The sequence below is a fragment of the Lasiodiplodia theobromae genome (assembly GCF_012971845.1).
Source record: "Lasiodiplodia theobromae strain AM2As chromosome Unknown scaffold_23, whole genome shotgun sequence".
In the NCBI taxonomy this organism is placed as follows: domain Eukaryota; kingdom Fungi; phylum Ascomycota; class Dothideomycetes; order Botryosphaeriales; family Botryosphaeriaceae; genus Lasiodiplodia; species Lasiodiplodia theobromae.
Genome location: NW_023336439.1, coordinates 474,764 through 492,619, shown reverse-complemented (window position 1 = coordinate 492,619; position 17,856 = coordinate 474,764). Strand labels below are relative to the sequence as shown.

At 55.5% G+C, this 17,856-nt stretch overlaps 8 protein-coding genes across 8 annotated transcripts; 3 read left to right on the top strand and 5 right to left on the bottom strand.

Annotated features, from left to right (window-relative positions):
* Positions 1-271: 271 nt before the first annotated feature.
* On the bottom strand, positions 272-2,044 carry LTHEOB_7663 (uncharacterized protein; the record flags this gene model as incomplete). Its single annotated transcript, XM_035517054.1, has 1 exon — positions 272-2,044. One exon carries the CDS (start codon positions 2,042-2,044, stop codon positions 272-274), a length of 1,773 nt encoding a protein of 590 aa, XP_035371172.1.
* Positions 2,045-2,737: 693 nt separating this feature from the next.
* Positions 2,738-4,181, bottom strand: LTHEOB_7662 (alcohol dehydrogenase; the record flags this gene model as incomplete). Its single annotated transcript, XM_035517053.1, has 5 exons — positions 2,738-2,968; positions 3,034-3,729; positions 3,872-3,907; positions 4,014-4,100; positions 4,173-4,181. 5 exons carry the CDS (start codon positions 4,179-4,181, stop codon positions 2,738-2,740), a joined length of 1,059 nt encoding a protein of 352 aa, XP_035371171.1.
* Positions 4,182-4,639: 458 nt separating this feature from the next.
* LTHEOB_7661 (Protein-lysine N-methyltransferase EFM2) lies at positions 4,640-5,909 on the bottom strand (the record flags this gene model as incomplete). Its single annotated transcript, XM_035517052.1, has 2 exons — positions 4,640-5,817; positions 5,867-5,909. 2 exons carry the CDS (start codon positions 5,907-5,909, stop codon positions 4,640-4,642), a joined length of 1,221 nt encoding a protein of 406 aa, XP_035371170.1.
* A 189-nt stretch (positions 5,910-6,098) lies between these two features.
* LTHEOB_7660 (Vacuolar protein sorting-associated protein vps28) lies at positions 6,099-6,921 on the bottom strand (the record flags this gene model as incomplete). The annotated part of the gene is made up of 3 exons (XM_035517051.1): positions 6,099-6,482; positions 6,538-6,774; positions 6,832-6,921. The coding sequence occupies 3 exons, from the start codon at positions 6,919-6,921 to the stop codon at positions 6,099-6,101; spliced, it is 711 nt and encodes a 236-aa protein (XP_035371169.1).
* Positions 6,922-7,117: 196 nt separating this feature from the next.
* On the top strand, positions 7,118-9,503 carry LTHEOB_7659 (Ribosome assembly protein noc2; the record flags this gene model as incomplete). Its single annotated transcript, XM_035517049.1, has 2 exons — positions 7,118-7,940; positions 7,990-9,503. The coding sequence occupies 2 exons, from the start codon at positions 7,118-7,120 to the stop codon at positions 9,501-9,503; spliced, it is 2,337 nt and encodes a 778-aa protein (XP_035371168.1).
* A 357-nt stretch (positions 9,504-9,860) lies between these two features.
* LTHEOB_7658 (ABC transporter-like protein) lies at positions 9,861-12,417 on the top strand (the record flags this gene model as incomplete). Its single annotated transcript, XM_035517048.1, has 2 exons — positions 9,861-12,009; positions 12,065-12,417. The coding sequence occupies 2 exons, from the start codon at positions 9,861-9,863 to the stop codon at positions 12,415-12,417; spliced, it is 2,502 nt and encodes an 833-aa protein (XP_035371167.1).
* Positions 12,418-12,621: 204 nt separating this feature from the next.
* On the top strand, positions 12,622-13,395 carry LTHEOB_7657 (Btb poz domain containing protein; the record flags this gene model as incomplete). The annotated part of the gene is made up of 2 exons (XM_035517047.1): positions 12,622-12,710; positions 12,765-13,395. 2 exons carry the CDS (start codon positions 12,622-12,624, stop codon positions 13,393-13,395), a joined length of 720 nt encoding a protein of 239 aa, XP_035371166.1.
* A 509-nt stretch (positions 13,396-13,904) lies between these two features.
* On the bottom strand, positions 13,905-16,342 carry LTHEOB_7656 (Urea active transporter; the record flags this gene model as incomplete). The annotated part of the gene is made up of 7 exons (XM_035517046.1): positions 13,905-14,496; positions 14,562-14,768; positions 14,821-15,261; positions 15,324-15,899; positions 15,952-16,092; positions 16,172-16,207; positions 16,263-16,342. The coding sequence occupies 7 exons, from the start codon at positions 16,340-16,342 to the stop codon at positions 13,905-13,907; spliced, it is 2,073 nt and encodes a 690-aa protein (XP_035371165.1).
* Between the last annotated feature and the right edge of the window lie 1,514 nt (positions 16,343-17,856).

The following is a 17,856-nucleotide window of genomic DNA, read 5'->3' as shown; positions in this document are numbered from 1 at the left end:
GCCATCCAACACGCTTCTCTACGTGCTCCCATATCCATAGCAGTTCAGCAAACACTCTTTTTCATCCATAACTTTTTCTCCTTCTCTCCCCACATTTTCCTATTGAATCTTTTCATTTCGGCCAAGAACATCTGGTCAAAACTCGAGTCGGACGGATAGACCTGACCTTCCTTGAACATGGTCACAGAATTAGGAGCCACATATTCTTATCGGAGTCTTTTTTTTTTCCTTCTCCCTCCCAGCCATATCGTCTCTCATAGCCAACATCTGTCTAAAGCGTGAAGTCGAAATCCGTGCTCGCCGATGATCCCTCCTGGAACGTCTCCTCAGTCTCCTCTTCGCAGTTCCTATTCTTCTCGGGAGGAGCCATGTGTGGAAACCAAGCCGAAAGGACGTCCTCTGGCAAGACGAAGTAACCCATGCATATGAAGCACTTCCACGCGTATGGGATGCCCATAGTAGCGTCGTTGTGCCAGCAGTGACCGCACCATGGACGGAACTCGTGGGTCGCAAGATAAGGGTCCGCAAGCTCGTCTTTTCCAATCGCACGACCCTCAATCATAGGATCCGTATCCTTAAGGTCCTCAAGCGGAAACATCGGCGCAGGCAGTATGTACCCGTCAGCCTGGGCCCGCGACATCAACTCCTCCAGATGCTTTCGGCGATGGTCGAGGCAGAGAGGAACTTCCCATTCGCAACTGCACGGCTTGAACTGGTTGCATTTCTCCTGGCAATCTTCACAAAGACGTGCCCATGCACTACCGCGGATGAGGCCGGCAAGCGTGGGGTTGTGTTCGGCGAGCGCCTTCTCATGCTGTCCGATGCATGCCAAGCACATCAAGTAGCGGCTACTGGGGTTTTTTTCTGAGTCGAATTTCTGTGGCGGACACTTGGCGCACGCGATAGAGGCAGTTCCGGCGGGGGAGTGGTCTTCCAGGCTATGCTGCTCATCGCAGCGCACAATCTGCCTCTGCTCAATCTTTATCGGCATCTCAGGCCGAGTCGCAATATCCTCCTCCATCATCGAATTCCACATAAGCTCTGAGACATTGAGCCTCTCTCGACCAAGAGCAATCAGTGGTGAGCCCACCTTGATGATCCTCTTGTCAGCGCGGAAGTGTCGGGGAAACTGCCTCCTCAAGAAAGAACGAATAATCCTGAAAGTCTGGAAGGCGCTCTTTGGCGGATGTGCGATGGTATATGCGACCTTACGGAGCTCGCGGAGTGTCTCAGTCGTATTATCCTCCCCTTGTCCGTTCTCAATGCTCTTGCTTGGAGAGGATACACTGCCTGGACCATCACTCAACTGTTGATAGCTGAAGTCGGTCTCTTGCGATTCAGACGGGGTGCTGTGTTCGAAAGCTCGGTTCTGAGGCTGAGGCGCGTTGTTGATGATACCCTCCATCGATTCAGACCTGTGATGGGTGGCCCTGTTTTGCACGCTGGGCGCGTCAGCTGCCCTAACTGGGTCTTGAGTTGCATCACTAGCCTGCGAGCTCAATGCCTCGTGCGCGTCAAAAGCTTGCATCTGGCGGTGTTGGCCATTCAGCTGGTGCGGCGGATTCTGGAATGCGCCAGACGAAGACGCAGACTCTTGACTACCAGCGTTGTCCTGACCTTCCTGCGCACTGCCGGTGGTGCTCGCATAGTTGTTGACTATATGCTGCTGGTATGGGTTCGGCGGAAAAGACTGCTCGCCGAAAGTGAAACTCTGCGGGTTATGGTTGTATGCGACGGGTCCCATGGTCTGCGGAGACGCAGAATCGACGCGACCGCTCTGTAGATGGGTGCCTTGGTCTGAGATACTTTGTTGCGGAAACGAGTGCTCGTCGGCATGGTTCTGCGGATGAGGCGCACCTCCAAAGGCTACTCCGTCCGCCGGCTGAGGCGCGTGTTCGATGACACCCTCCATGGGTTCGGTCGCGTGGTGCATGAGCTGCATGATGCCGTTCGTGGGCTGAGACGCGTTGGAAAAGGCTCCTTCTTGCGAAACTTGCATCTGCTTGTTGAGGTTATTTGGCGGGTGCTGGCCGGGAGCGGACATGACGGGTGGGTGTGGTTGGAGGGAGTTGATTGTCGAACCTCCGAGACGCGATAGAGGATACTAAGATGCACGGAACTGTCTGTGAATGTACGGAGCTACGTCATGGGTGCAGCGAACAGCGAAGTTGATGAGCCGCACTTGTTTTGAATCAGGCAGGAACGATGGCTTCCCGAAAAGGAAGTAACATACGCGCCGCACCTAAAAGTCGCCCCCGCCTGCTCGCCCCTTTCACTCGTAGTATTCATTACTTCTCCCACCCAAGTATTTTATCCCCATGGGTTCGAGTGTCTTCCTAATACTGTGGCAGTAAACCATGATTTCAGATGTCCCAGCTGCATGGCTTCCACGGTTTGATATCTTAGTTCTCTTGGTATTATCCTGGCGGGCAGGAACACTCAACTGAAGTAGAGATTGACGATGAGACTGAATCGGTGAAGTCAGGGAAGACTAGGTAAGCCACAGTCAGAAGATGAAGTTGCAGTGCTAAAAGTTCTTTGGGCGGTGGGCAGAAGACTTGCTAAGAAATGAAAAAGCGGCGCGTCTGAGCGGTATCTGAACGCGCTGTGCAGAGAATATGTCCAATTTGTTGCTTTTCATTACTGCACACCTACCACCAGATTCATTATGCCAATTTTGCGCCCCCAAAACTCCTCTCGCATGCTACTCATGTCACACATCCACGCCACCTCGCTTTTAGTTCGGGCCCTCAATGAGCCACTTGATGCCATTGCCCTGCTTGACGTTGCTGAACGCCTCCTCCGCACCCTCGAACGAGACCTTCTTGCTGATGAGCTCCTTGACGCTCAACCTTCCGGACGCGATCATATCGACAGCAAGCTGGTAGTCGCCGGACGAATAGCGGAAGCTTCCCGTGACGTGGAGCTCCTTGGCACACATGGCGCCGATGGGGAAAGTGATATCAGGCTGTTTCGCATTGTTAGCAAAGCGCTCGAATCCCGATGTTGGAACCGATTGCAGAAACAACTCACCTTGCCCATACCGCCCTGCGTGAACCTTCCACCCACCCTCGCGACGTGGATGGCGGTCTGGATGCACACCTCTGCACCGCTCGCATCGATGACGACGTCCGCACCGGGGCCGAGACCGCACTCCTCGATCATCTTCTTCGCATTCTCCTCAGGCGAGACCTTCGCGCTCCTGAAAATATGCGTCGCGGCGTATCCCTGCGCGAACTTCAACCTCTCCTCGTTTACGTCCACGACGACCACCGTCGTCGCGCCAAACACCTCCCTCGCCACCTTACAGCACAGCAAGCCAATCGGGCCCGCGCCGAACACGACCACACTCTCGCCCGGCACGACCTTGGCCATGCGGCAGATGTGCACGCCGACGCTCGCCGGCTCGACCAGCGCGCCCTCCTCGAGGCTGACGTTCTCGGGGAGCTTGTAGCAAAAGTCCTCGGGGACGGTGTAGTACTTGGCGAGGGTGCCGTCGAAGGGCGGGGTGGCGGCGAAGGCCATTTCGGGGCAGAGGTTGTAGTTGCCCTCCTTGCAGCGCACGCAGCGCCGGCACGGGATGCCGGGCTCCATGGCCACGCGGTCGCCCGGCTTCAGCGTCTTCACCTTCGAGCCTACGCTGTGCACCACGCCCGACGACTCATGGCCCAGCACCATTGGCGCCTCGACCACGAAGGAGCCAATGCGTCCATGCACCCAGTAGTGGACCTGTTTGTTGTTTTGCCGGCGGTCAGAGAAATGGGTGCGTGGCGTGAGAGATTACGAGATAAGGGCTTCTCATCCTCCACCTGGGCGGAAAAACTTGGGATGTGTGCAGTTGTGGCTATGTTGGGATGGATATGGGACGTACATCGCTACCGCAGATTCCGGTGTACTTGACGTTGACCTAGACGTGAGCTGTCAGCAGCTATGCTTCGGAAGAGGGGGAGAGGAGCGAACGCAGCATCTTCGTCCAAGAGCTTGCTTGCGCCCGAGAAGCATAGGCAACTCACAATCACATCATGGTCATTCTTGAGCTGCGGAACCGGCCTGTCTTCATACTTGACGCTTCCCGGCTTCTCAAGGACGAAGGAGAGATTCTGTGGTTGTGCACAATGTTAGCGGTGGGATGGAGAATGGCGGGGTCGCGGGGCCAGTTCGGTGTAACTCACTTGAGCCATTGTGATGCAGGGCGCAATTGGATGGTGATTGTTGATAAAATTTGCGAAGAAGAGCTCGGAGACTGCGAGAGGAAGGGTACAGAAGTTCTCAGGGAAAGGGGAAGAGGCTGAAAGAAGACAACGTGAGGCCTGTGAACATCATGCGAGACGCGTTCCCCGCGACGGTGGAGCTGTGACGTTTCCCGGTGGGCGCGGCGGGCGGCCGGCCAGCGGCGGGCAAATTTCCTGCATGTGCAATTCACCCGCCACTTTACCCGCTGCCCAGGCAGGTCTCGCGATACGCCGCAAAGGGTCCAGCTCGAGGATTCAGCTTCTATTGCTTCTAAGTCTATCATGCGATCTATGCGTCTTGTCTTGTGATCTATCAGAATAAAAAATCCGAAAAGTTCTAGAACCGCAATCGTTCCATCATCGTCCTCTGAAGAATCCCAAGCGCCTGGTCACCGGAAAAATGAGCCTCAATCCCAATCGCCCAACCCCTTGAACTCAGCCAGCAGCTGTTGGTGAGATTCTCCCATATCGTTAGCTTGTACCGTGATCTCGTCGTGTTCGACGGCGTGAGATTCGCCCAAATACGCCGTCTCCCAACTCCAGACCGTCCACCAACAGCGGACAGCTTTGCGTCCGCCTTGGCTGCCCCAGTCATCGTATCCCGTCTCGTATCCTTCATTACAAATCTTGAGACCTGCCGCCTGCATACGCTTGAGGAACTCTTCGACCTGCGGCTGGTAAGCGGTGCGGAGAGGGAGCTCGATGACCACTCTTGCAGCAGCTTCGCGTAAGAGCCGGGCTAAGATGGCTTGCACTAGCCACCCCGGGTGCTCCGGAGAGTAAAGCGGATCCGCAGCGAAGATAAAGCGAAAATGTTGGCTCTCCTGATAGTCAGCCTCCTTCACAGCCTTGAGCGATAACTCCATCGAAGATGGCTCCGTCCAGTCCAGAACCGCAGTGTAAGCGGATCCGTTGTGCCTGTCGAGAATTTCTTCATTCGAGAGCGCATTACGGTCTAGGTTCTCCACTATCTCAGGAAGATCTGTCAGGAGTACATCTGTGCCTAAGACCATTGCAGCGGCCAGCCCGACGAGTCCGGTACCAGAACCCAGCTCAAGCACCGAATGTGGAGGTAGATCCTTTGCACCGGGGAGGCTGCTTTCATCAGCGGCTAGCCGCCAAAGCCGCCGCGATAAAAGATATGACGATGCCCAAGTCTTCAAACCAAGGTTGTCTGCTGTCAGCGCTGGCTCATGAATTTCGATATCCTCGCTGGGGCCTTCCTTCGCCGCGGGAATCCGGAACTTGCGCGATATCGCGCCCATAGCAGTCCGACCGGATCGTTCACTGAGACGAATGCTCGCAGCCTCCCAAATATCTTCCTTGACATCGTCATCCTCTATCCAGCGCAGATCGCTCGCAATTATCCTTGTCAGGTAGGTGGTCAAGCCTTCGGGATTTATCTGTACAGGCTGAGCCTTTACGGCGCTGATGCTCTGTCGGCGTGCGGATTTGACGTCCATGGGAGTCTCGTCATCCTCGGTGTCGCTTCCTTCCCACGAAGGTGGCTCGGAGGTCAGCAGGGTGAGCGTGTTCAGAAGTTCTTGGGCCGAGGGCCTTGTGTAGAGCTGGGGGAGGTCCAGCACTGGAATTGTCAGTTTCTGATCTGGAACTTGTCGATAGGATTCTCATACCATGCAGGACCTGCCCATTCCTTTCTGCGTTCTCGTTATCCATGATTTACAGCGGAAGAGCAAAATGTAGGGAGGCGGCGATCTCGAGGCGGTATCGTGGGGGAAAACTAAGGGTATGGCCAAAGCGCCGATTCGCCGATAGCGCGCCGGAGAAGTCTCCAAGCCCCAAAGACGCCATGTTTTAGAACAAAGGGCTCACCGCTCCATCGCTTGCTTGAACCAATTCAGCGGCTTATTTCAGAACGTCTTTGAAGCCGTAGTATGCCTGATCCATGTCGAAATGGAACTCGCGCGCTTGGTCTTCTGACAGTGTGTCCGCCGCCTTCATCTGGTTCAAAGTGATCAACCACTGAATGATCTTGCCCTTATTCTCAAATTCCTTGTCCGTAACCCTGTTGACCGATTGGATAATGTCACCGAGGATTGGGTGGAGGACGTCCTTCGACAGTAGGCCCATCTTGATGGCATCCAGCAGTGTAATAAAGTTCTCGGTAGCAGTCACGACCAGTGTTGCATCCGCAGTATCGTTGCCAGGGGCAGCAGGTCTATGGGATGGTTGCTCGACTGTTGCTGGGATGCCGACCTTGAGACGTTCGGTTGCGCGGGGGCAGTCCAGCTACAGAACATTAGCCACGACGACGCAGCAAGAGCACAGGTTTTAAGTGGCATACATCCCACTGACGCTTGAACGTCTCCAGATCCACGAATGCCTTGGACACTGTCTCATTGGCAAGGTTGGACTTGTACTGCTTCAAGAGGCGGCTGCAGGTATCGGTGTATTCGTTTTCGTGAATCGAATCCTTCAGATACGCCTTCTCAAGTGCGTCAAGAGTAACAACTATGCTGTAGATCTCGGCCAATGACTCGTAAAGGTCGCGTTCTGCGCTGGTCGTAGACAACTTGACTTCCTGCAGCAGCCTGGATTAGGCTCGGCGCTCGTAGGCCGGGTTTCTGATACAACGCACCTCATCAAGATTGATCGTGGCGGAGAGAGCTGAAGTTGGAGTGTAGCTATAGGGTGTTGGAGCATACGGCAGCGGCCTTTGGGCGTACATGGTTGCAACAGTGGTGTTGATGGTTGTTGAGGGCGGGCGTTGCGGGCACGCAAGGGCGTGAGCTTCTCCGCTCCGCAGCACCGCCCGCTCGGGCCAAGTGACCGGGATGTTGCGACGCTAGCTACAAAATTTCCTAGGCCTTCAAGCACCGTCGCGACTTTTTCTCGACAATCCGCCGCCGGCACAGCACGACACCATGGCGCAATCCAAATCCACCAAGAAGTTCGAGAAGAACCACCTGAAGGACACGCTCAAGCGCCGGAAGGAAGGAAAGAAAATCAAGCAGCGCGTCCAGCTCAAGGAAAAGCGCAAGGCGCGACGTGCCGCCGACAATGAGGTCGCCAGCGATGTCGAGGAGGAGAACCAGGCCAAGCGCGCAAAGAAGGCGGAGGAGGCCAATCCTTTTGGCGACATGAGTGTCGACGACTTTTTCCAGGGTGGCTTCGAGGTTCCCGAGCATCCCAAGCCGAAGAAGCAGAAGACCAAGGACGTGCCCTCGAAAACCGGCAAGCGCAAGCGCACCGAGCCCGCCGGCAAAGCTGACGATGATGAAGCGGCCTCTTCTTCAGACGAGTCCGTGGATGCGAACCCTGTTGCAGACGACAGTGGTTCCGAGGCTGAGTCGGACGACGACGTCGACGCACACAAGAAGCAGCTGGAAGAGCTCAAGAAGAAGGACCCGGAATTCTACAAGTACATGCAGGAGAACGATCCTGAGTTGCTGGGCTTTGCTGAGGATGCGGATCTGGCCGAGATTGACGAGCTCAGTGGTAGTGAAGCAGAGGAGACGCCGAAGAAGAAAAAGCAGAAGAAGGGCAAGAAGCAGGAAGATTCTGATGACGAGGAAGCCGTCGCGAGCAACGAGGTCACAACGGCATTGGTCAAGAAATGGAGTACGGCCATGATTGAGAAGCATTCCCTGCGCGCTACCAAGGAAGTTGTTTTGGCCTTCCGCGCTGCAGCGCACTTGAACGAGGAGGATAGCAAGGAATACAAATACTCAATCTCGAATCCCGACGGTACGTTTCTTCTCAATATTTCTCAAGTCTCCCTACTGACGGGCTACAGTCTATCATGAGCTTCTCGTACTCGCTCTGAATCGCGTCCCCGAGGTCCTTCAACATCACCTTCCCATCAAGGAGTCGACCACCGGCAAGGTTCGCGTTCCCACCGAGGGCAAGAAGTTTAGCAACATGACCCCTATGCTCAAGTCGCATGCGACGTCCGTCATGCATCTCCTTGGCAACCTCTCCGACGCCGCTACCCTCCGAACGACCGTTACCTCCCTCCTCCCTCTTCTGCCGTACATTTTGTCGTTCAAGAAGCTCCTTCGCGAGTTGGCCAAGACCGTCGTTTCGATATGGGCCGACTCGTCCAATGCCGAGGCCACCAGAATTGCCGCTTTCCTTGTTCTGCGTAGACTGATTGTGATTGGAGATGCTGGTATTAAGGAAGCAACCCTCAAGGCCGTGTACCAGGGCTTCGTTCAGGGCAGCCGCAACACGAGTGTCCACACGATCGCAGGCGTGAACTTGATGAAGAACTCTGCAGCGGAGCTCTGGGGCCTGGATCCCAACATTGGCTACACTACCGGGTTTACCTTCATTCGCCAGCTCGCCATCCACCTCCGGTCCAGTATCACGAACAAGTCCAAGGAGTCGTACAAGACTGTATACAACTGGCAGTATGTGCACTCGCTGGATTTCTGGTCCCGTGTCGTATCAAGCCACTGCGATACCATGCGCGAGGCCGAATCTGGCAAGGAGTCGCCTCTCCGCCCTCTCATTTACCCTATTGTACAAGTCACCCTTGGCGCTATGCGCCTGATCCCGACCGCACAATACTTCCCGCTGCGATTCCAGATGATCCGCTCGCTCCTCCGCATCACTCTTTCCACGTCTACATACATCCCGATTGCGCCTGCGCTGTACGAGGTGCTCAACTCGGCCGAGATGCGCAAGCCGCCGAAGCCCGCCACCCTGAAGCCCCTCGACTTCAACACCAGCATCCGTGCTGCGAAGTCGTACTTGCGCACGCGTGTCTACCAGGATGGCGTGGGCGAGCAGGTGGCCGAGCTGCTCGCTGAGTTCTTTGTGCTGTGGTCAAAGAATATCGCTTTCCCCGAGCTTGCTCTGCCGGTCCTCGTCATGCTCAAGCGCTGGCTGAAGGATGCTAGCAACAAGGCTAAGGGCAACAAGAACAGCAAGGTCAACTCTGCCATTGGCATCGTCATCCAAAAGCTCGAGGCCAACTCGCGCTGGATTGAGGAGCGCCGGACCAAGGTCGACTTTGCGCCGAACGACCGTACAGGCGTGGAAGGCTTCCTGAAGGAAACCGAATGGGAGAAGACGCCTCTCGGTGCATATGTCGTTGGCCAGCGTAAGATGCGTGATGAGAAGGCAAAGTTAATAGAAGAAGGTCGTAAGGAGGAGGAGAAGAAGAAGCAGGAGGAGAGGGAGGAGAAGGAGAGGGAGAGGAAGGGTGAGTTTGAAGGTTTTGAGGAGGAGGAGAGCGGAAGCGATGAGGAAGAAGTTGATGAGATGGAAGTCGACGGCGAAGAGGACGACAGCGACGACGAATAGATTGATTCTCGGGAGCTATTACTTAGAAGCATGGATCAGGGAGTTTAGGGATAATTGGGGCACGCGCACAATGGATATCCCGCGCGCGAATAAAAAGCTAGTTGTTTTAGAACAGACTGTTGTGGTTGAATGCTCTGGTTTCTTGTCACGTGCAGATAAGTGCTGAAAATCCGGGGTTGGCCGGGGGGTTGTGGAGTGGGACCGAGCTTGCCGTCATCGCCATTCACATGCTGGCCAAGGCCGAGGCTTTCCACGACAGTCGTCCCGAGTCGTCGCACCCGTGGGCACCACCATGTTCACCGTGGCTCTCACACCTCCCTAGATTCCCCCCGGTCGATCGTCGAACGATGCGGCAGCATGGCCGCCCAGTCCACTCTTCGCCATAGCGAAGACCCCCTCTCCGCCCTCTGGCATCGCTACACGAACCTCTTCCGCACCCGTACGAAGTCTCTGTCCAAGACAGCCAAGCTCCTCTCGACGCTCGCGCTCCTGCTCTCGATAATCAGCGCCGGTTATGGCGGCAACAGGTGGTGGCGGCGACGCAAGGCGGAGAAAGAGCGCGGCCGACGGCTGCTGCGACGCAACTCTGGCATTCGCGGCAAGGACGGCTCACGCACCATCTTCGTGCCCACCAAGGGCAACTCAACCAGCAAGGTGACCATCTATCCGACGAAGCCGACGACATTCGATGCGCACAGGCGGTTGTTCCTGCAGCCGCCCCGCGCCGCCGGCCTGAGCGATGGCCACACGCCTCAGGTCCCACCGCCACAGACGAAGCCCGGCTTGAACCTTGCCTTCCTGCACCAGTTCTTGAGCCTGCTCAATATTATGATACCGAGATGGAATAGCAAGGAAACGGGTCTGTTGCTTAGCCACAGCGTCTTCTTGATGCTGCGGACATATCTTTCGCTGGTCGTCGCCCGGTTGGACGGAGAGATTGTGCGCGACCTTGTGGCCGGGAACGGGAAAGCCTTCCTGTGGGGCATTGTCAAGTGGTGTGGAATTGGTAGCTTTGCGTCGTACACCAACTCCATGATCAAATTCCTGCAATCCAAGGTCTCCATCGCCTTCCGCACAAGGCTAACAAGGTACATCCACGACTTATACCTGAACGACCATCTAAACTACTACAAACTCACCAACCTCGATGGCGGCATCGGCCAAGGTGCCGATCAGTTCATCACCCAAGATCTCACGCAATTCTGCGCCGAGGCCGCGGCGCTCTATTCTTCTCTGGGGAAACCATTTGTCGATATTTGTGTTTTCAATTACCAGCTTTTCCGTTCTCTTGGCCCTCTGGCATTAAGCGGTCTTCTTGCAAATTACTTCCTTACTGCTACTGTTCTCCGCAAGCTCTCGCCGCCGTTTGGTAAGCTTAAAGCTGTTGAAGCGCGCCGCGAAGGAGACTTCCGTGCCCTGCACTCCCGCCTCATCGCCAACGCTGAAGAAGTCGCTTTCTATGGCGGCGACCAGATGGAGAGGACCTTCCTCGACAGAGGCTTCAAGGAGCTCAAGCATTGGATGGAGGGCATTTACAGTTTGAAGATCCGGTATAACATGCTCGAGGACTTCGTCTTGAAGTACTCGTGGTCTGCGTTCGGCTACCTCATCACTTCCCTTCCCGTATTCCTTCCCGCTTGGGGTGGCCTGGGAGCTGCCGCTGAGCGCGCAGATACCTCCGAGCGCAGCAGCCGGGAGCGCAGCCGTATGAAGGATTTCATCACCAACAAGCGTCTCATGCTCTCGTTGGCCGACGCCGGCGGTCGCATGATGTACAGCATCAAGGATCTCCAAGAGCTTGCGGGCTACACTTCTCGTGTCTACACCCTCATCAGTACCCTCCACCGCACTCACGCCGATGCGTACTATCTCCCGCCTGGCCAGCGGCCTGAGCTGTTCTCCCTCGCCGACGCCCAGGGTACAGTGCACAAGGGCTTCGATGGCGTGCGCCTTGAGCATGTACCTGTCGTCGCGCCAGCGCTATACCCGATGGGTGGTGACGAGTTGATCGACTCGCTTTCGTTCATCGTGCACTCGGGCGAGCACCTGCTCATCACAGGGCCTAACGGCGTCGGCAAGAGCGCTGTCTCGCGCATCGTGGCAGGGCTGTGGCCTGCGTACCGCGGACTGGTGTCGCGACCGCGCTCGGCGGGCACCGACGGCATCATGTTCCTGCCGCAGCGCCCGTACCTCAGCACGGGAACGCTGCGCGACCAGGTCATCTACCCTCATACAGCCGTCGATATGAACCAGGCCGGCCGCCGCGACTTCGAGCTGTCCAAGGTGCTGGAGGAGGCAAGGCTAGGGTACTTACCGGACCGCGAGGGCGGATGGGACACCCGCAAGGTGTGGCAGGATGTACTTAGCGGTGGCGAGAAGCAGCGGATGGGCATTGCAAGACTGTTGTATCATGAGCCGAGGTATGCTTTTGTCGACGAGGGCACAAGCGCCGTGAGCAGCGATGTGGAGGGCTTGCTGTACGAGAATGCGAAGGCAAGAGGGATCAGTAAGCTTACCCTACATGTTTTCCACGTAAAGTAACTAACACAACGACTACCCAGCACTTATCACCATCTCCACCCGCGCCTCCCTCAAGCGCTACCATACCTACACGCTCACGCTCGGCCTTGGCGAGCATGGCGATGAGTGGGACTTCCAGCGCATTGGTACCGCGTCGGAGAAGTCTTCGGTTGAGAAGGAGTTGGCGGAACTGCGCGAGCGGTTGGAGAAGGTTGAGGAGTGGAAGCAGCGCAGGAGTGAGATCGAGAAGGAATTGGGACAGGTTTGGGTCGAGGGCGGAGAGGAACCGTTAGCGCCCCCGCCGTATTCGAAAGATTTTGAGGGAAGTGGGATTGTCGTTGAAGGCGGCGAAGAGAGGGTGGATGATAATGAGGTTGCGGTGGAGGATGATTAGAGTGAATGATGTACTGAGTTGGTGCTGTAGAGAGAATATATACTATGAATGTGTTTTCGACGCTCAGTGGGCGATGGCAGTAAGCATTCACGTTGCACGGCGCAGGCTGGTGCTAGTGGGTTGCTCCTGCCTTTTCCTTCGTACGCACGTAACCGAAACAATATCTTGCTCTTTCTCCGAAACATCCTTCTAAGACACCGCGCCATGATGTCAACCAACCACTCCTTAATGATGCCGCCCTGCCTGAGCATCTGTCCGGTGCTCGCGAAGCTCAACGATGCCGTTCCAAAATGGTCAGTATCCCACCTCACGATATTCAGTAGTTGCACTTACTATCCACCTCTTAGTGATACTTGGGGCGAAATTCTGCGCGTCATAGTTGGACAAGGCGAGCAACAGAGCCACTTCTACGTCCACCGCGGCGTCATCTGCGCAGTTTCGCCTTGCTTCGACGCCGCCTTCAACGGATACTTCAAGGAAGCCAAGGACAACGTTATCTATCTAGACGAGGACGACTCCAGCGTGTTCCGGGACTTCTACAAATGGCTCTACACCCGCTGCCTGCCCGACTTGACCGACCCCATCCGTCTCATCAAGCTCGCCATCTTCGCCGACGCTCGCATCGTCGACGCCTTGCGCATCGCGGCGATCGACGCGCTGGTCGAAAATATAAACCAGTACTGGCGCATTCCCGTGTGGACGATCCCCTACGTCTACGAGCACACGCGTCCGAACTCTGGTCTTCGGAAGCTGGTAGTAGACATGGTGCTTCGGACCCAGGTCTCTATCGCGGACGCGGGCCCGGGGGTCAACGTGCCAGAGTTTGTTGCAGATTACAATGCTGCTCTTCATGGCTTTTCGAGCGGTGAAAGGATCGTCTCGCAGGCTATTTGGCGCAATACCAACCGCTGCAAGTACCATGAGCATGTGCACGACCCGATCGGATGGGCGCCGCCGACCAGGAGAGTTGGTTTGTAGGAGGCGAAGGAGACGTCTACCTGAGTGTTACTTGGCCACATTCTTCCTTGCTTCTGCTCAACTATAATACGGCTACGGGTGCACGGATACTATACCGGATGTTAGCACAGTGCCTTTCTTTACTCAGTAGTGTACATTCATAGGGGCAATACTCAACTTCGTTTGCACACTTTTTATATATTTGGTGGACATCAAGTAGCTGACGAGCACAGGTATTAAAGCCGTCATCGCCATTATCGCAAGCACATGGTTTTACCTCGAAGGCTGGCCGATTTGTGCCAGTAGTATCCCCGTGTACCAACCCAGACGGAATTTTCATATATCACTAAACTTTAACTCATAACCATAACCCCAGTGGTATCTTCAACAAACAGAAAAACAGTAAGCCTCCTTCCCTTTAGCTTTCACGGCTCTGCAAGTCGTGAAGTCCCAAGCACTTTATAAATACCTCCCTCCAAATACCCTGCCTCCCTTCCGCCCCCCTTACCATTCTCTTCGCAGCCCTCCCCTCACTGCTTCTCCCCCTTCTCCCCACTCGTTGGCGTAACATCGCCACTACCACTCTCCTTGGCCGTCTCCCCCTCCACGACCGCCGGCTCCCCATGCGCAGCCTTGAGCGCAGCACTCTTGTTCCCCGTGAGATCCTTCCAGACCGCCACGGCGGTGCGCTTCATGGTGGTGCGACCCTCCCACAGCGGGTAGACGCCGACGCAGAAGGTGCTGCAGAACAGCCACAGGATGCCGACGACGACCCAGCCGGTGAAGAACTTCTTGCTGAAGACGTAGCCGCTGCCGTACATGGGCATGGGCCAGAGGACGAGGAACGAGACGGCGAGGAAGGCGCACAGGGCGCGGGCGATGCGCGAGGCGCGCTGCAGCTTGGCCTGCTCGGCGGCCTCGTCGTCCTGGGCAGCGGTGGCGCCGCCGGGGACGAGCTCGAGGTCGATGTGCGCGTTGGCGGCCAGCTCGTGGTCGTCGGCTTTGCGGATGGCTTTCATGGAGAGCCAGTCGTAGTTTTGCGGCTTGAAGACGAGCGTGAGGACGGGGATGAAGATGAGGGGAGAGAGGAGGGCGACGACGTTGCCGGCGAGCATGGGGTTGCTGGGAGAAAGAACGGTTTTTGTCAGTAAAGGGTTGTGGAGGGAGGTTGGACTGTGGTGGCTTACTTCGCGCCGGTGGTTTCTACGGTGAGGACTCCGGACTCTTTCTTCGCAGTCACGAGCCAGGCGATGAGAGAGCACGCCAGGCCCAGAGGCGGGGAAAAGGTTGCGGCTGCCCAGTTCTGCTTGCTCCACATGAGAGTGAGGGTGGCGGGGAGGACGGCGGCAGAAATTATGACGCCCATCAGGAGGTATAGGTAACCCATGGAAATGCTATTTCCAAAAAGTTAGCAACATGGCCTGCAAAGGAGACGGTGATGCCTACCCTGCGTAGTATAAGCCGGTACTGAATGAAGCCATGACAACGGCAAAACCCACAACCATGCAGTGAGACATGTTGATGAGTTGCTTGCCAGTCGCCTTCGGGTTGATGTACGTCTGATAGACATCGTACGTGAAGATAGATGACACGGCGATGAGTTCCGCAGACATAGCAGACGTCACCGCCATGAAAATTAGCAGAAGAGTCGCCGCTGCACCACCACTTCCAAGCAATGCAACAGAAGCCTCCGGGAGCACGAGCCCAGCGGATACGTCAGCCGGGTTCATCCGGTTCGGGTAGGTCGGGAAGACAGGATTGCTCTCCAGCGCGAGAGCCGCCATGCCCATGGTGGTTGCGGCGAGCCAGGGGATTGCGAACCAGCTGAGACCACCCATGATATATCCAGGCAAGGCATGGACGGGAGAAGCAGAAATTGCCTTGTTCCTTCACCCGCAGTTAGTAAGACAGTTCCTGCTGATTTCTTGTCCAGTTGTCGATAAACTTACCAATACCCATTGTCCAAGTACACCGTGCCAAAATTGCCCACAATATTGATGACAAAGAAGATGGCGCCTTCCTTGGAGCGCATCGTCAAGTAGCTGCCTTCAGCGTTTCCATCAACAGGGTGGCGGGCAGAAGCCTCGACAAGAAGGTCATATACGCGGCCAGGGCTGCCAGCAATATCATGAGTGGCATAAGTGGTGAAAGCGAAGACGAAAATGATGATGAGGATGACCACTGTGTGGGCGTAATCGGTCAAAAATGTGGCCTTGATGCCTCCAAACATGGTGTACAACACGACACCGATTGGGAGCAGGTAGCAAGCGGCCACGGTGTGGACACCAGTGAGAGAGGTGACTACTGCGGAGCCGCCGGTGAGAAGCATTGCGGTAACGAGGATGTTCGTCATCAGGGCGAAAACCATGAAGACGATGTGCGTGACTGCGCCGTAGCGGGCGCGAATAACCTCGAGGAAGGTATGGGCATTTGGTGCCCTTCGCTTCAGCTCAATGGCGAGAGTGGCGAAGAGGATAATCTGCACAGTTGCCCCAGACGCATACCAAAAGGGCCCAGAAATACCACTGAGAGAGTGTTAAGAGTTGGAAAACTGAGGACTGAACGAGCTCAGCTTACTAGTTGTAGGCCACACCAGACGATTGCAGCAAAGTTGCAGCCCAAGTCCAGGAAGAGACGACTGCGGAGGCAACAAGACCAGATTTCACCGTTCTTCCGGCAGTGCTGAACATTTCACTAGTCTGCAGCTCATAGTTGTATCTGTCGATATATAGTTAGAGTTTTTGTCCGTCCGAACGTAGTCTGGGGAAACAATGAATCGGAAAAAAGTTGAAGTTACCTTTTGAGGATGAAAGTGGTCAAAATCATGCCGAAACTGGCAGCTGGGTCAGCACAATCTAATCGACGAGAGGGAATACTCTCGTGCTTACGCGAAAGCGAAGCCCAAGCCAATGACAACGCCATAGCCGACAGCCTGGCTGAGCGGCGGTTCACCAGAGGTCATGGCCATGGTGATGGATTCTCAGGTGTCAAATTGCTGGAACCCAAGCAAAGCTGACCAGAGCCGGGAGGAGGGCGGGGTATAAATGGCATTTTGGGTTTGAGTTCTCCGCTGATATGAATCGAGCGCAATAAAAAAAAAAGGCCGTGGTACAATGTCAGCTCTGGGCCGGCCCCCGATGATCGCCGGCGGCGGGCGAGCGGTGGGACAAGATGCAGCGAAGACGGGTGAGCGGACATGGGTGGTTTACTGTGAGAAGCGACGCCTCGAGCAGGGATGATGGAGGCCGCCATGCGATTCTGGTGACTGGATCTCCTCGGGGACGGACACTGATTCGGTGTGCCGAAGGAAATCATGGTGCGGAGGGATGAAAGTGGAAGAGATAAGGAAGCTTGGCCGAGTCGCTGTGTGCAGCACAACGCGATAAGACCCGCCCTTAGTCAACGGTTGCCTGTGCCCCCGGTTATTTCACGTGGGAAGGCACTCGTTCCTCGTGGGGAGCCTTCTTTGCGGAGGCAAAAAGCTTAAAGCGAATTCGTCGACATGTTTCACGGGCATTGGGTGAGATAAGGCGCTGATAAGCCCACCAGAGGACGGCATGCTTCAATTGCTGGCTCAATTGCTAGACCGGCCAAGCAGACACAAGCCGGAGCCAGCTACATTGGCAAAAATCCATTGTCACAGGCAAAATTATTATGAGAAGACGAAGATACGCGCACCCGTTAGTGGCCGATGACGGCTGGGTGATTCGCACCGCGCCCTGTGATTGGCCAGCCGTTCCTTCCTTATCGCGACCTATCGTGGGCAACCATTTTCCCTCTCACAACGCCATCGAGTCATCGTCCAAGCCCCCTCGATATCTGCTCAACTGGAAGGCCATTTATCCGCAGCACTAAACCCTCGCTTGTCTGCAGGGGCATGGGGGAAATTCATCCTCCAGCTTGAGGTGGGCGATTACTAAGACCCCGCCGAGCATATACAAGCCCCGCCAATCCATTGCCTCCTTCGTCCAACGGGCTAAAAACTCTTGAGCTTGTACTTCGTACAGGGCCGGAGGACCGTGTCAGGCAAGCCACTGGGCGTTCCGTCCGCCTTCCGCTTCCCGTCCCGGAGTACCCGAGATCTTTTGTGGGGTAAAACGAGGCGTTCAGCCCGAGAAGCTTGAATCAACCTGCCTTGTTCCCTATGACGTAGCACAGTCCACCTCTAATCTCAGCCTCTGGATACAATGACCAGAGAAGACACTCTAAGAACTGTTTCCCGCGCGATTCATTGAGGAACATGTTCTGTCTGACCAACTACAAACAAGCAACAACCTCGTATAAAAGCTTTCGGTTTTAGCTTATGCTGTCTCTTCACCAACAATCTGACATAGTTGACCCCTCTCAAGGGTGAATTGCACCAATCAACTCACCGTGCAACACAGCTTCAAACTCTCAACAGTTTCACGAACACATGAAGATAGTCGATGGACGAGGAAAAAAAATTTCGAATTTTTTTCCTTGTTTGAAAAGGATGAGAAC